Consider the following 16,186-nt stretch of genomic DNA (forward strand, 5'->3'; position numbering starts at 1 on the left):
TATGTTTTCTAAGCACATTAAGCAATTTATCAATTTCATCATTGTGCAAAGAAGAGTTAATAATCACCGGGTAAGTAGAGTTAGAGCCAAGAAAAGCATACCGGAGATTTGGAGGTAAAGGTTTTAATTCTACCTTTGGGGCATGCTCCTCTCCAAGGGGTTCAAGAATGGCAAGAGCTCCCGTCATGTTTTCAAAGTTGCTTCTCCACTCTTGCATGCCAAGGTCTACCTTGATTTGGGTACACTCTCCCAACTTTTCAAAGAAATTTCCCACAAGAGAGCCTCCTTGGTTATCTCCCCCAATCCCAAGAACCTCTCCAACACATTCTTCTATGGCTTCCACCATGTTGCACTCATCAATGTAAGAAGGTTGGTGCTTGGCCATCTTGAAGATGTCAAACTCAATTTTATGGCCGGCTACCTCCATCACAAGCTTCCCTCTTTTGACATCTATGATTGCCCCGGCGGTGGCTAGAAAAGGCCTACCAAGGATTATTGGAACCTTGGTATCCTCCTCTATGTCAAGAATCACGAAATCTCCCGGAATGTAATATTGATCAATCATGACCGGGATATCTTCAAGTACTCCCACCGGGCGCTTGATGGAACGGTCCGCCATTTGGAGTGTCATGGTAGTGTGGGCTTGGGCTCTCCAAGGTTGAGCCTCTTGCATAGAGAATAGGGCATAAGGCTTACACTAGCCCCAAGATCACATAAAGCACGGCTCACAACAAATCCTCCAACAATGCAAGGGATAGAAAAACTTCCCGGATCCTTCAACTTAGGAGGCAGATTCTTTTGGAGAACGGCACATGTCAAAGCTCCCTCACTAAGGTCCACCACCGCACTCTTCTCCAATCTCTTCTTGTTACTCAAAATATCCTTCAAGAATTTTTTGTATGAAGGTATTTGAGTAATGGCCTCCACAAAGGGCATAGAAATCTCCAACTTATCAAGCATTGTTTTAAACTTGTTTTCTCTCTCGGTTTCTTTTGTTTTCCACAACCTTTGTGGAAATGGCAACAAGTTGCAAGGAATCACCGAGTCATCTATTTGCTTGCCCTTGTTCACATTCTTCTTACTTGAGTTGTTTCCTTCTTGAATTGGCTCCTTCCCTTTTGACTTGTTTCTTTGAATTAGAGGCTCATTATCATTTTCACTTTCAAGATTTTTTTCAATTTCCTCTTCATTTGGCCTTTCCTCATCTTCATCTTTCTCAACATCTTCTTCAATTGTAAGATCATTAGAAGGAAATGGTGGATCTTTCAAAGATTTTCCACTTCTAGTGGTGATGGCGTTGACATGATTTCTAGGATTTTCGGTGTTAGCCGGAAGTCTACCACTAGAAGATGAGGCTAGTGTAGACCCTTGAGTGCCTCCTCCTTGATTTTGGGCTTGTAGATTCTCCACTTGAGATTGCAACTTGCTAATTTGTGACATTTGAGACATCATCATGTTCATTAATGTCTTCATGTCCACATCTTGAGAAGGTTGAGAGGATCCTTGTTGATTTTGATTGTTTCCATGTCCTTGATTTCCTCTCCATTGTTGATTCAATTGATTTCCACCTCTACTTGCTTGATTTCCTTGAAAACCCGGAGGTGGATTCCTTCCTTGCACACCTTGATTGTTCCAAGAAGGCCCAAATTGATTTCTTCCTTGTTGACCATAATTTCCATATCCTTGCCCTTGATTTTGAGGTCTAGAGTACCCAATCATATCCACTTGCTCCATGTTTGGTAAAGAGCTTTGGCCACTAGGGTCCAACAATAGACAAGCTTGAGAAGCATGAGCTGCACCACATATAGCACAACAAGCTACCATTGCCATGCTTTGAGAACCGGGAGGATTACAAGTAGCTTGTGGCAAGGAATACGGAGTAGACATGTAAGATACTTGAGGAGTTTGAGTCACCGGTTGCACATTTTGCTTCGGAGCTTACATCATATTCTTGAGCATGTGTTGAATTGAATCCAATTGAGCTTGCATGGCCATCTTTTCTTCAACCTCAAACATCTCGGCGGTCTTTTCTTTCTTGGGTGGGTCACTTCTTTCATTATACCAATATGCCGTGTTAGAAGTAATCCTCTCAATCAATTGTTCACCATACTCCGGACCCATATCAATAAAAATGCCTCCAAATGAAGATGTGTCAAGAATGGTTTTTGAGCTATCCAACAATCCTTCATAAAAGGATGAGATGAAATCCCCCGGAGTAAGCAAATTCTTTGGACATTGTCTTCTCAACTCCTTAAATCTTTTCCAAGCTTCATACAAATTCTCATTTCCAAATTGTTGGAAATTTTGAATTTGTTTCTTCAATTTGGCGGCCTTGGACGGAGGGCAATACTCTTGCATGAAGGCCTTGTAAAGTTGTTCCCAAGTTGTAAAGTGGTTGGCCGGAAAGGAATTGAGCCAACTCAATGCTTGGTCTCTCAATGAAAAAGGGAATAGCCTCAACTTGATTGCATCACTAAGAATCCCATTCATCTTGATTGTTTGGCAAATCCGATCAAAGTGAACAACATGAGCCTTGGGATCCTCAACCCTTGATCCTCCAAATTGATTGGCTTGAACCATTTGGATAAGAGAAGTCTTGAGTTCAAAATTATTGGCATCCACCCCCGGGTAAACTATGCAATCCTCTTCTTCAAACTCCGGAGCTAGATGGGCCGCCATGGGTTGCCTTTGTGGAACACCTTGATAGAAAATAGGAGGAACTCCTTGTGGGAAGTTTTGAGGCATGTTGAACATAGGATTGGCAAAGTTAGGGTGTATTTGGTGAAGAAGATTTTGCATACCAACCCCTTGACCTTGTTGTTGTTGAGGTTGCCCATACCCTTGAGGAATGCCCCCTTGATTCATGTTAGGATAAAATGGGTATTGAGCTTGTGGAAACCCCATTCCTCCTCCAACATAAGGATTGACATTAGGATTTGCCATGAAGTCTTGTGCCGGTATTTGAACGGGAGCAATTGGCACTTGAGAGACATTAGCATGAGCTTCATTGAATTCCCCTTGTCTCGGGCTATGTTGGGTGCTTGTATCATTGGGTGAGATTTGACCGGGATTGCTAGTGTCACCCGTCTCCATGTTTATCTCCAATGATTCAAACTCCTTCAACCAACCGAGCAAGTCTCTTCTTTGTCTCCTTAGCTCCCTAGAGAGTTCTTGGTTGAAAGGGTGAAGGTCTTGGCTCCCTTTAGACCTAGTTTGCATGCACCAAGAGGAGTACCTACAACCAAACTCAAGCAAAGACAACTTTGGAAGCACTTAGTCACAATTCAAAACAAATTAACAAAAGAAAATAAAAGAAAATAAAAACTTGATCTCCTTCGAGTTCACTAACTCTAATGCTAGAAAGAAAAAGCAATCACACAATACAACCAAATAAACCAATCCCCGGCAACGGCGCCAAAAAGTTGATGTACGGGAAAGAGGTGGTGAGTATACGGGTGTAAATTGTCGTTCCGCAAGGGATTGGGACTATGGCACGTACTTGAGTGACAACTAAAGTTCTAGGCACCAAAGTATTGGAACCCACAAGAATCCAAGCAAATTCAAATTCATGGTTGGGTAATGTCAACAATTAAAGGCTAAAAATATAGTTAAGACAATGCAATTTAAACACAAGTAATCACAATGATAAAAGATGGGCTCAAATTAGGGGATGTTGCCTTCTAGATGCTTTAACAACTTAGGGATTAGGGGAGAACATCAACCAAGGGAACATAAGGGCAAAGCACATAAAAATCCTAGCTTAAAGCCATTTTCATAAGCTAAAGAACAAGGATTAGAGGAAGGATTGCCCCACTTTCATGGTGTATCAATTCCTAGCTCTTAAAGCACATAAGCATTTAGGCCCCCAATTCTTTCCTATTTTCATAAAAAGAAAATGGGTTTAGAGAAAGGAGAAGCTTAAATTCTTCCCCCAACTTTCATTGTGGAGAAAAACCATCCAAAAGCAAACTAATAAGAGTTACGTACCAAATATTACCAAGATTAAACATAAAACCAACTCAAACAAATGAACCATAGGTTAGGGTTCTTCCCCCTTATGCAATAATCACCTATTTAGCATCTAGGTTGGCAATATCACCCTAATCCAAGCCCAAAAACGAACTACTCACACTTCATAAGCATAAATAACAACAAAGCACAAGAAAATATCATAAACATTGCACAAAAGCTTAAGAAGAAGAGTAAGAAGCTTCTCTATTGAAGATGAAGATTTTGTGGTTGAATCTCACTCCAATCCATGATTACAAGCTTTGTAGAAGAGTTAGAGATGAAATACTAGACTAATCTAAGCTAAGGAAATGAAAAAAAAAACGAGTTCTTGCTATCTAGGGTTCTAACATGACTCTATTCTCCAAAAAATGAGTTATAACGCAGTCAAAAGAAACAGAGATGGGCTGCTCGACGCGTCGAGAAATTACAGAATGTAAATCGCGACATTCTGCCAAGATTCGACGCGTCGAGAGTAATTCTCGACCCGTCGAGTGCTGATCTGCAACAGAACTTCGACTTGCAGGCTAACTTTGACCCTTTTGTCTTCAGAATTAGGCTTCGATGTCTTCATGAAAGTTGTAGATCTTCGAGTCTTCTTTCAAATGGCGCAAGAATCACTTAATTTGGACAATCCTAGGCCGAGATATGATCAAATTACCAAACAGTGGTCAGTTTCGGGTGAAATCTGTAAGTTCGGAACTTCAACTTCAAGGATGATTTTGACCACTGTGGCTTCCTTTTTAGGCTTTGATGTCTGAATATGAGTTGTAGCCCTTTGAGTCTTCTTTGAAATGGGACAAGAATCATGTAATTTGGATGTTTTTAGCTTGAGATATGGTCCAAAAACCATGACATCGACGTGCAGGTCGGGAATTGCAATTGCATGGTCGCTTGCTTCTCTTTTGCTTTGGTTTGCCCACATGACCAAGACCATTGAAAGAACCACCCTAGACTCCTTTGGAAGTGTTGCATCCATCTCCATAGCTTCATATTTGGCTCTCATTGACTCCAAATTCATCCAAAATACCTCAAAAGTACACAATTGTCTGCACTCTACAATTTATGCATCAAAAGATATAAACAAAGGAATTAAGGCACTTCTTTGCATAAAATCAAAGTGTTTGTCACTCAAAAAATGTCTACACAAGGGGTAAAAATATGGACATAAATGCACTTATCATTGATCAATATTAATTTCCATACACCAAGAAGGTAGTGTTGTCATATTCATTCCATGTTCGCAATAGTAGAAAAACCATTCAGATATTCTTTATAAAAAGCTATCACACAACCAACAACACGAGAGTCTAAATAACATGATAATCCAAAAGATACGATAACCCAAATAATATGGTAACCTGGATAATCTAATAATCCGAAGATTTTCAACCAAAAAGATAATCCGATATCCAATAATATCCACTAAAGCCAATAAAAGAAACCATATAAAGAGAATCCAATAACTAATACCAGATAACGTTTGCTTGACGATGAAATAGAGAGAATAGCTCCATAATAATTCCTTTTTGCTTTTTACGAAATCTTTTGCCACATGAACCTACACAAGTGAAAATAGAAAAGAGAAACACAGAACAAGGTACATGCAATCTTGAAAACGACTTAGCAAATAACAAAGAAGCACAAAAATTCAAGAAATTTTCAATTTTGGTCAAACAAGATAGGAAGATGATTTAGGCACAGAATCACAACAGATAGCATGAAAAACACACAACCAAACAAAAACACACACGGGCATGACCGGACCAAACAAATAACACAGAGAAATAAACACATTAATCAAATTGCACCAAATTTATCATTCAAGCAAACATATTTTAACACAGGAAACGCCAACAAAAAGGCATAATCAAACAATTATCATATCAAAAACAGCCAACACAACGTAGATTGGACATTTAGTGAACACATAGAAACAACCAATAACAAAACATAAAGAATAACCCAAGCAAATTAAACGAACACTTTTTTTTTTAAAAAAAAATGAACAAGTAAAGAGAAAGAATCTGAAAGATTAAAAGTACCTCATGATTTAATGAATCTAGAGATACACGTATATATATAAACTAGAATGGATAATTCATGTTCAAAAAGATATACGCACAATAATATCAAAACAAACATCATCTTTAGGGAATTCAAGATAAAGAGAAGGTGGATAGATAAGAAACTAATAAGACCTGAACACTTGGCTTTTAAAACGTGAATTCAAGATAACTTTTATGACTGCTTAGCCTTAAGACTTAATCTGCACACGAGAGGAAAAAAATATTAGTAACACTAAGTAATATTTATTTGTGAATTAGTGTACCTGAAATTTTATTAACACGGGCAAAAAGAAATTTAATTAGCTGGATTGCTGACGCCCTAATTTTTGATGCCACAACTCAGACTCATTTATACTGGACCTGCAACAGAGGATATCGTTTGTTAGAATACAGCAGCTGTCTGTTGATCGCTTACCTTCCAAAACACATTGCTTTTCATTATCCATAACGTTGCAGTTGTCTTTGGTGAAGCTAACATTCCAGTTTTGGTCGCAAAGTTGGCTAATGCTTATGAGGTTGGCATGGAGTCCATTTACTAGTAGCACCTTTTTCAACTTGGGTAGACCTGCAACATTTAGAGTACCTACTCCGATTACTTGTCCTTTGACTCCATCACCAAAGGTTGCTTCACCGTTGCTTGTGTTTATGTCACATAGAAATTTTGTATTTCCGGTCATGTGACGTGAGCAACCGCTGTCGAAGTACTATTTTTCATCCCTACCTGCATTTTTAGTGCGAAAGGATACAAGACTGATATAGTCGGATTTCTTTACCCATACTTGTTTGATAAACGAAGTAATGTACTTATGGCTATATTTTTCAGCCCTTTGTTCTTTGTAGAAGTAATAACACTCAGGTCTTATGTGTTCTCGTAACCTGCAATAGTGACACACGGGATTATATACTTTATAGTTAAACTTGTTACGTACTGTACCTCGTGTTTGCCTTGCTGAGCCAGTGGCAGGTGCTGATTCATGATATTGTTTAGTTGTGCTGGACTCAGGAGTATATTCTGGACGTGGATCAGATGTCTTAACAAAAGTAGTTTTGTCTTTGTTTGTTCCTCCAGTAAAGCCAATACCAAACCTTGCACAGGATTGCCGCCCATAACCAAGAATTTCATCAAGGGTTGAAGTGGTATCCATCATTTGGATTTTCTTTTTGTAAGTACTTAGTTCCAGCTTCAGTTCCTTGACTTCCTATTTCAGTTTATCTTCTCGGTCAATGTATTCTTTAATTAATGCATCCCTATCTGCTACTTGACCTATGAACACATTTACAACATTTTGCAATACTCTAACTTCACTAGACACTATATGATTTGCTTTAAGTAATGCTTCCCACTTGGGATACAACTTGTTAAACTCTACTTCGTAAGATAAATCTGGTATTTCAAGCTCTTCCGCCGAGTTGTATTCACCACCCTCTGTGTCAGATGCATCTCTAGGTTCTAAACATGTCGCAACTCTAGCAGTAAAAGCTACAAAATTACCGAACATTTCTTCTGCGTCAGAGTCAGCAGCTTCTGATTTAGGTTCATCATCACTCCAAGTTGTGGATGTCATGGACTTCTTTCGCCTAAGATAAGTTAGACATTCAGCTTGAACATGACCAAATCCCTCACACTCATAACATTTTATTCCTTTGTTGTTTGATTTTTCCTTGGAGCGGGCTGGACGTGAGGCAGCAGGTTTTGAGTTTGACATGCCAGTTTTCGACATGTTTGAGCTTGCTCCTTTTTGAAATTTTTTGTTTTGTGAACTCTTTTGAGATACCTGTTTCAAAAAATTAGAAAACTGTTTAGTCAAAAACTCAACTGGGTCATCACCTGATTCGTCTGGGTTAGCGGTATCATCCTGTTCTTCAGCGACAAATGCAAATGTCTTTTGCTTTTTGGTGTGGTCAGTAAGAATTTCCATTTCGTAGGTTCGAAGGTTGCCCATTAGTTGAGCCACTGATTTGTTCTCCCAACCATCATGTTCTTGAATAGCGGTTACCTTCATCATGAATCTCGGAGGTAAAGATCTTAGGATTTTTTTGACAAGTTTTTGTTGGGAGAAAGGTTTTCCAAGAACTGTTGCTCGATTTGCTGACTCTTGTATGCGTTTGTGAAAACTCGCAATATCTTCGTCCTCGTTCATAGGAAGTTCCTCAAATTCAGTTTTTATTACCAACTGAAGCTTTGACTGTTTAACTGAACTTGTACCTTCATAGGTGGTTTCGAGTATTTCCCACGCAGTTTTTGCACAATCAATACCTGTAACGAAAGAAAATTGATTTTCATGCATTAAAGAATAGATTGTGTCAAGAGCCTTATCATTATATCCAGCAATGGTAATTTCAGCTTTAGCTCTCTCGGTTTCAGGTTTTATCACTGGTGGATCACCGTCATTTTCTCCAGGTTTTGTAGGTGGTGTCCAACCGGTTAGTACCGCCCGCCAAACCTGATCTCCTTAAGCTTTAAGGTGAGTTCTTGTTCGAGCCTTCCAATATGCGTAATTGTCACCTGTAAGCTGGGGAAGTGGCCTGAACCTTTCTATTCTGAAACACTTAGCAACCAGTGAGATTGAACAAAGTTGTAACACCCCCTAATTTCCATGCTAAATTAAGCATTAGACATGCAGATAACTAGTCATAACATCATACACATCGGAAAACTAAACAGGGAATATATGAATAGGAAATAAAGGGTGCTATGCCACGCCCACTCGAAGGTGAACGCACAGGCGAAACATCTGCATAAATTCACAATCTAAATTCATTCAGAAACAGGAGTAATAATGTCTAACATTGGCACACAGGCCACAACATCTCAAAATAAAGGGATCTAAGCTAACAGGTTCTAGACCGCGCTCTCGTCTACTCATCACCTGAAAGAAACACATAAGATATGGGATGACGCCCGGTCAGCGAATGATGCTGGTAACCCACCAATACATGTGAAATATCATATGTAGATAATTTATATGTATAGAAAAGCATTTGCGAAATGGGATATAGTATATATCAATTTCGAAAGCCGAGATAGAGATCAACACAAGACACTATGCACTCACAAAAGATAAGGAAACACATCCCAATACGACAAGAAGCAGTAACGGCTCACAAGAACGGCTCAAGGTATAATCTACCATCACACAGTAGATTAACAGCCGACATGCATAACACAAAGAATAGGGACACACCCATTGGCAACACATGCCTTTGTGACATCACACGTCACAAATAAAGAAATACACAATAACAGCTACACAAGCCTTCGTGACAGCACCCATCACGAATTGATATGCCTTCCTTATGCCCGGTTCCAACCTTATGGCTACCACCAACCTTATGTCTAGTTCCAACCATTACCTTCAGGACCCCTGTACACCAAGTCCAACCTTTTTCCCTCCGAGGACCGTTGTCCCCATCCACCGACAAACCGCCAACAAATCCACCAATTTCATAGTACACGAGGGTACCGATCACACACATGGCAACACATGCCTCCCAAGAAATACGTGAACCCGACACACAGGTCACAAACTCCATAATCACGTCATGGCCACCACGAGGACCACTGCCGTACCTTGGTGACTAATGTCTCATACCATTAATCGTGCAATCCAGGTACAACCACACACACCACATCACAACAGGAATCAATCAACGGATCACAACGAAGATATGAAACCATACTCAATCAATGAATGGATCACAGTCCAACAACAACAATGATTAACACAAGTCATCATCAACCAGTAGGAAAGTACAAACAACACACATGCTAGCATTTAAACACTGAACTAGCATGCTTATCAAACGGGTAAACCAAACATAGTTCTGAAGAACACACAAGACTCATCACGGTTCAACGAATCACAATGTAGAACACTTAGCACGATTCAAGACACCAAAACCTACATGGATTCCTACCATATAGTTCTAGACATACGAAACATCAAGAAGACACTCAAATAGTTCTACAAAAGAACATCGGGAAGTCAAAAGACCAAATATCAAGTCAAAAGAATCACGGGGAACAAATCCCCGCACAACCAACATATGTACCCCGCGGGTGGGCCCACAGGTGGTCCCCCACCCGTGGTTCCGCCCACGGGAACACCACGCCAAACCACCTTGTACCCCGCGGGTGGGGCGGCAGGTGGTGCACTACCTACCGTTCCGCCTGCGGGTACATCACCTGTACCAAAATTAATCCCTTCGGGGATTTTTAACACCAAGCTAAAATTCAAGTCCAAAACATGCCAAATCTCACCAAATACAACAAAATTACTTGAATCAAAGGAATAGCCAAACAATGGCATACAAGAACCCTAAACACAAGCTCTAGATATGCATTTTCACAAGACAATGCATAAACACTCACATTTCATAGCAAAATCACATGTAGAATCCAAGAAATCGTCATATAGGTAAGCAAAATAGATTTTGTAGAGCATGGGTTACCTCTTGAAGACTCAACTTTCACTTTAAACACTTCACAAAGCTCTCAACAAGGTTCCCTTTCCACACCCACTTCAAGAACACACCAAAACAACATAAAGATTTCACCTTTATAAAAAGATACCTTAGAAAACACTAAAAACACAAGAGGAGCTTAGATCTTACCCTCCTAGATGCTCAAAAGTATGAAAGGTAGAATCTTGAAGGCAAACTTGAAAGATCTTGGTAGCCCTAGGTGTGGCTTGGAGAGAAAGCTAACTAGCTTTTAGAGAGAAGAGAGAGAGCTTATGATTTTTCTCTTGGAAAGTGTTTGAAGAAATGAAATGTGTCTTCCTAGGTTAGCTTGAAAGACTATTGCCAAGAAAATGTCTTATTTGCCCTTACAAAGATGAAATGTGTAAGGGAACAGGAGAACAACTCACAAAGCTTAAGGTACAACTTTTGACTTTGGGTTGACTAGTCAATTACTAGTCCCCGACTAGAATTTTCAGGAATTTAAGGAATTAAATTATCAATTGGATTAGGATTAATTTCTTAATTAATCCCTTAACTGAATTTGGATTACGAGGTGTCACAAAAGTAATAGAAGGAAGAACAAAATTGAAAGTCGCTGAACGCTTAAAAATAAGGGACACGGAATAGGTACATCGAAAGACTAGTAATTTAAGTCTCCTAACTCTGATACCAAATGAAATAATGCTGTGAACCTTAAACTAACCGAACCTAAAACTTCTACTTGATTTTTAAACTTATATTAAAATTTAATCGATTAATTTTTGTTATTTAGTGATAGTAAATAACAAAAAATAAAAGCAGTAATTAAATCAAGTACACAGTGATTTGTTACGCAGTTCGGAGCGCTTCTCCTACGTCTGCGGGGCAACCCACGTCTGCCCAATCTACTATAGATGTTCACCGAGGAGTTTTACAATAAAACAGTACATTAGACTATCACAGTCTTAGCTACCATACTACAAACAACCTTCCTAACATCCAACCTGGACCGTGACGTGTATGCCTTGATAACCTTCGAACAGTACTTCAACTGACTCAAGCGCAGACCGTAGCTCAGCAGACTTCGACTGACTCAGGCATAGACCGTAGCTCAGCAGAATAATAATATATTTAATTCAATTCGTTAGCAGTAATAGAATGTTTACTTCTCGAAATAATATTAAATCTCAAATTGGCAACTTCCACAATGATCTTCCTTTCCTTTTATAGTGATGAAGCTTCCAATTTCTCAAGGCACAAAAGTAGCTTTCCTAACATAGCAAATCATTCTCAGCCACTCGTTTAACAACCACACATTTTGCTTGAACCATAATCTGACAGCTATTTTCCTCTTCATATCACTAATAAACAAGAGACACTTAATCACTCACCATATGATGGATACAAATGGTCCAAGAGCTTTGGCTAACCTAAGTCTATTTATTATAAAAATAAATTAGCCAATATAGGTTTTTAATGTGTACAAAATATGTACACTTACACCACTCTTCCCACCGATGTGAGAAAAGTGGCAAAACTATGGGGAGTCGAACCGCCTCCCCTTATGCTTTATTTTTATTTTTAATTTTTTTTTTAATTTTATTTCATTTATTAAATTATTATTATTAATATTAATATTATTATTATTATTATTATTATTATTATTATTATTATTATTATTATTATTATTATTATTATGTATACCCTTTTAGATTATTTTACATGTTAACCGCTAACTTAAATAGCTAATTTTACCAAACATCTTTTTACTAATCGCTGATATAATCTGTTGGTCAAGCCATCTAATACAATCCGTTATTTTCTAACCGCTAACATAATCCGCTAACGCTAACCGCTAACCGCTGATTGCCAAACAATATCATAGATTATTATTTGGAGATTCTATAAAATAATAAGTAGAATTGCATTTATTAATATGAAAGTATATGTATTGTAATTTTAATGTAAATTTGTAATAACTGGTTGCTTTTCATTTTTTACGCAAAATCTACGTTATATTCATTAGATTAATAGTAAAAATAATGCGTAGAAATAATTCTAAAACAAATGGGCTTCTTGAATTACCGATTCTATTCTATTTTTCGCATAATCTTCCTTATATTCTCCAATTACTGATTCTTTTAAATTTTAATTTTATCGTATAATCTTCCTTATATTCTCCAATTTCTGATTCTTTTCCATTTTTCCATTTTTAGCACTAAACTTATTATTATTATTAAGTGTTTGGGCAGAAAGTTAAAAAGTAGGATTTTGTTTTTATTAATAGTATGAATATAGATAGATTTGGAAAAAAAGTGTTATCATGCCTTCTGGTTTATAATGATTGACATGTAAAAAATTTTCACTCCAAATATTTTATAACATTTTCAATCTAATATAGTTACATGATACAGAGTATTTTTCTAATTTTTCAATTTTAATATTGTTGAATTGTATTACGAATAGGAATTTTAATGTAGAATTGTTATACGAATAGGAAAGTAGAAAACAATATATTCTATTAAGAATTGTATTACACTATTTTATAATATTAGAATATAAATTTTAATGTAGAATTGTAGTACGAATAGTAAAGTAAGAAACAATAAATTCTATTAAGAATTGTATTACACTGTTTTACAATATTGCACAAATCAGAATAGTCTATGATTGTTTTGCGCAGGAAGTTAAAATAAATGATTTTGTTTTTATTAATAGTATAGATATATAATAATTATTAGATTTTATATAATAATAATTTGACAGGTAGTTTGGGTAGAAGTTGTAAAAGTAGGATTTTTTTTATTAATTTAATTTAACATAAGAATTATTAGATTACCCTGTGGGCTGTGGGCATGTTTGGTAAATGACGGATCTGCCAAAATTATGACAGATCTGTTAGTTTAGCATTTTGACCTTGGTCAAAATACTAAAAAAAAAAAGTGTTTGGTTATTCAGCGATATAGAGCATCAATTTGCTCCAAACCACTGAAAATGCAAACACTGCAATTTGTAGCGTTTGCACTTAGCGTTTCAGGATAAGGCTTTCCTGTCCCTAAAACACCGCTATATTATTTTATTTTTTAACCAACATTTACTGTGTAAGAGCCATTTCAATTCATTGAATACAAGAGCCAGTTTGGCTGGCTCACAACTTTCCCATCAACGACTGGGCAAGCTTAATGTTTACCTTGGAGCTTTGAGGTTCTTTTATAGGAGCCTCAAGGTTCCCGTGCCACTTTTTCCACCGATGTAGAAAAAGTGGCAAAACGAAGGGGAGCCGAGCTGACTCCCCTTGTGCTTAATTTTTTTTTAAATTTTTTAATTTTATTTCTTTATATTAAATTATTATTATTATTATTATTATTATTATTATTATTATTATTATTATTATTATTATTATTATTATTGATACATTTGCAACAAGAAAATGTTATTAAGCTTTCTGATTTATAATGATTGACATGCAAATTTTTCACTCGAAATATTTTACAACGTCGTGCTGGTTTTACGACCGATGGGTAGCCGTTCGGCGGGACAACACTACCATAAACGCTTACAGGGCGTTTGGTTGGAGGGGGGGAATTATGTGGGAAAGGAATTGTAATTCCATGGGAGTTGAATTACTGGGAATAAAGTGGGAATTTAAATTCCAGTGTTTGGTTGATAGGAATAGAATTACTGGGAATTTCAATTCCAATGTTTGGTATACATGGGAATTGAAAGGGAATAAGTAGTATAAAGTCAAAAATGTCCATTATTGTTGTTAGACATTAATTTTAGGTTAAAAAAGGAAGGGGTAATTTTGACTCATCACTATCTTTTTTTCCTAGGAATTAAAATACCAGGGGGGGGGGGGGGGGGGGGGGGGACATGGGATTTTAATTCCATGAAAATGGGGGAATTGCAATTCCATGGAATTGCAATTCCCTCCAACCAAACTACGGAATTTAATGGCCTTTGGAATTAGGTGGGAATTAAGTGGGAAGGGAATTTAAAATCCCTCCAACCAAACGCCCTGTTAGGGTTTTGCGATTGTAGTTGAGAGAGAGTAATGTGTTATTATTCCAAGAGAGTTTCGACTCTTTACATGATGACCTTGTGGGGATATTTATACAAGAGAACTAGCTTTCGACAAGGAAAGTAGGTCAAAAAGTAGAGCTAAATTGGCTATGGAATCTACCATAATTAATGTAACAGCTGCCAAAGCTGGAAAACGGAAGCTATTTAGATAAGGAAAAGAATCTCTGCTAAATCCACCGTTAACCGTTTCTGGGTGCGTACTCGGTCGGGGACGCACTGCTCGCCTGGTGAGGTAGCCCAACTAGGAAGGCTGAGACACTCAAGCAAGGACGCTGCCGCGTAAAGCCTAGTCGCCCGTCCGGGTCCTTCGTAAGGAACTCGGCCGAGGAACGCCGACTACCGAGCCTGGTCGCCCATCCGGGTCCCCGGAGGAAACCTAGTCGAGGACACGCCAACTACTGAGCCTATTCGCCCAGCCGTTCTTGGATGGAACCCAGTCGGGGACACGCTGGTTTCTGGGCTTGATCACTGTGCTATTAGCCAGCCGGCTCCTATCTGGGTGCATGCTCACTTGCTAGCCTGGTCTCCCGGGTGCAGCATCCTTTCTCGAAGCCACCAAGTGTTAAGCCGTGCTCGTGCCTGACTGCTGCTTAGCCCTTTCTAGTCCGGGAGCCCGATTTGGGGTATCTATCACCAGTCCTTCACTTTTTTTTTTTTTTTTGGATTTAGTCGAGCGATAATCCGAAAAAGCAAAAAGTGCCGATAAGATTTGACTGCCTTGACACAGTTTTCCTCTTGTACGAGCCGGTGCCTAGCCGGAGACCTGTGCATCTACCAACTGGTTCCACCTACGCCCCGACTGGTTATGCGAAGCGGTACGGTCGCAGATGTGTAATTATGACAAACACCTCAACTTTCGCCTACGATCAAAACAATGGAAGGCACAACAATGTGCACTACAAGACACAACAATTTATTGTGCTCTCGAAGGGTAAACAATGTGCTCTGGAAGGATGAACAATATGTACACTAAGGCAAAACAATATACAATTCGAAGGCACAACAATGTATAGTACTCTGGAAGAAACAACAATGTGTTCAGGAAGACACACCAATATGCTCTGGAGACCGGCTCAACAATGTGCTCTGTAAGGCAAAGCAATGTGCACTGGAAGGTATATTAAGGTGCTCTGGAAGGAACACAACATTGTGCGTATAAGACATACCATTGTGCTCTGCAAGAATGGAAAATATGCACTAGAAGAAAAATAAAACGAACTTATGTAAACAAAATTACCATAATACCATCGCATTATTTATTTATTTATAAATATCTCCAATTTGGACCCTTGATCTGGACTCAATCAACACATATAATTTAATCCTATTTTTCACCTAAGGCAACTGTTTCACTTAACCGCATATATATATATATATATATATATATATATATATATATATATATATATATATATATATATATATATATATATATATGCAATTTAGTATTTTGTCTATTAAAGTTTAAGTTTATGAACATATATAACCAATAATATTATGAGTATAGTATATAATAATATTATTAAACAAGATGTATTAGTTGACACAAAATAAAACGATGTTATTTTGGGGTTCACCGTGAT

General features: G+C 37.9%; 1 protein-coding gene across 1 annotated transcript; it reads right to left on the reverse strand.

Annotated features, from left to right (window-relative positions):
* Positions 1 to 627: 627 nt before the first annotated feature.
* On the reverse strand, positions 628 to 1,887 carry LOC109185273. Its single transcript, XM_019335253.1, has one exon. It carries the CDS (start codon positions 1,885 to 1,887, stop codon positions 628 to 630), a length of 1,260 nt encoding a protein of 419 aa, XP_019190798.1.
* Positions 1,888 to 16,186: the final 14,299 nt, after the last annotated feature.

This window comes from Ipomoea nil, unplaced genomic scaffold (genome assembly GCF_001879475.1).
Source record: "Ipomoea nil cultivar Tokyo-kokei standard unplaced genomic scaffold, Asagao_1.1 scaffold1317, whole genome shotgun sequence".
In the NCBI taxonomy this organism is placed as follows: domain Eukaryota; kingdom Viridiplantae; phylum Streptophyta; class Magnoliopsida; order Solanales; family Convolvulaceae; genus Ipomoea; species Ipomoea nil.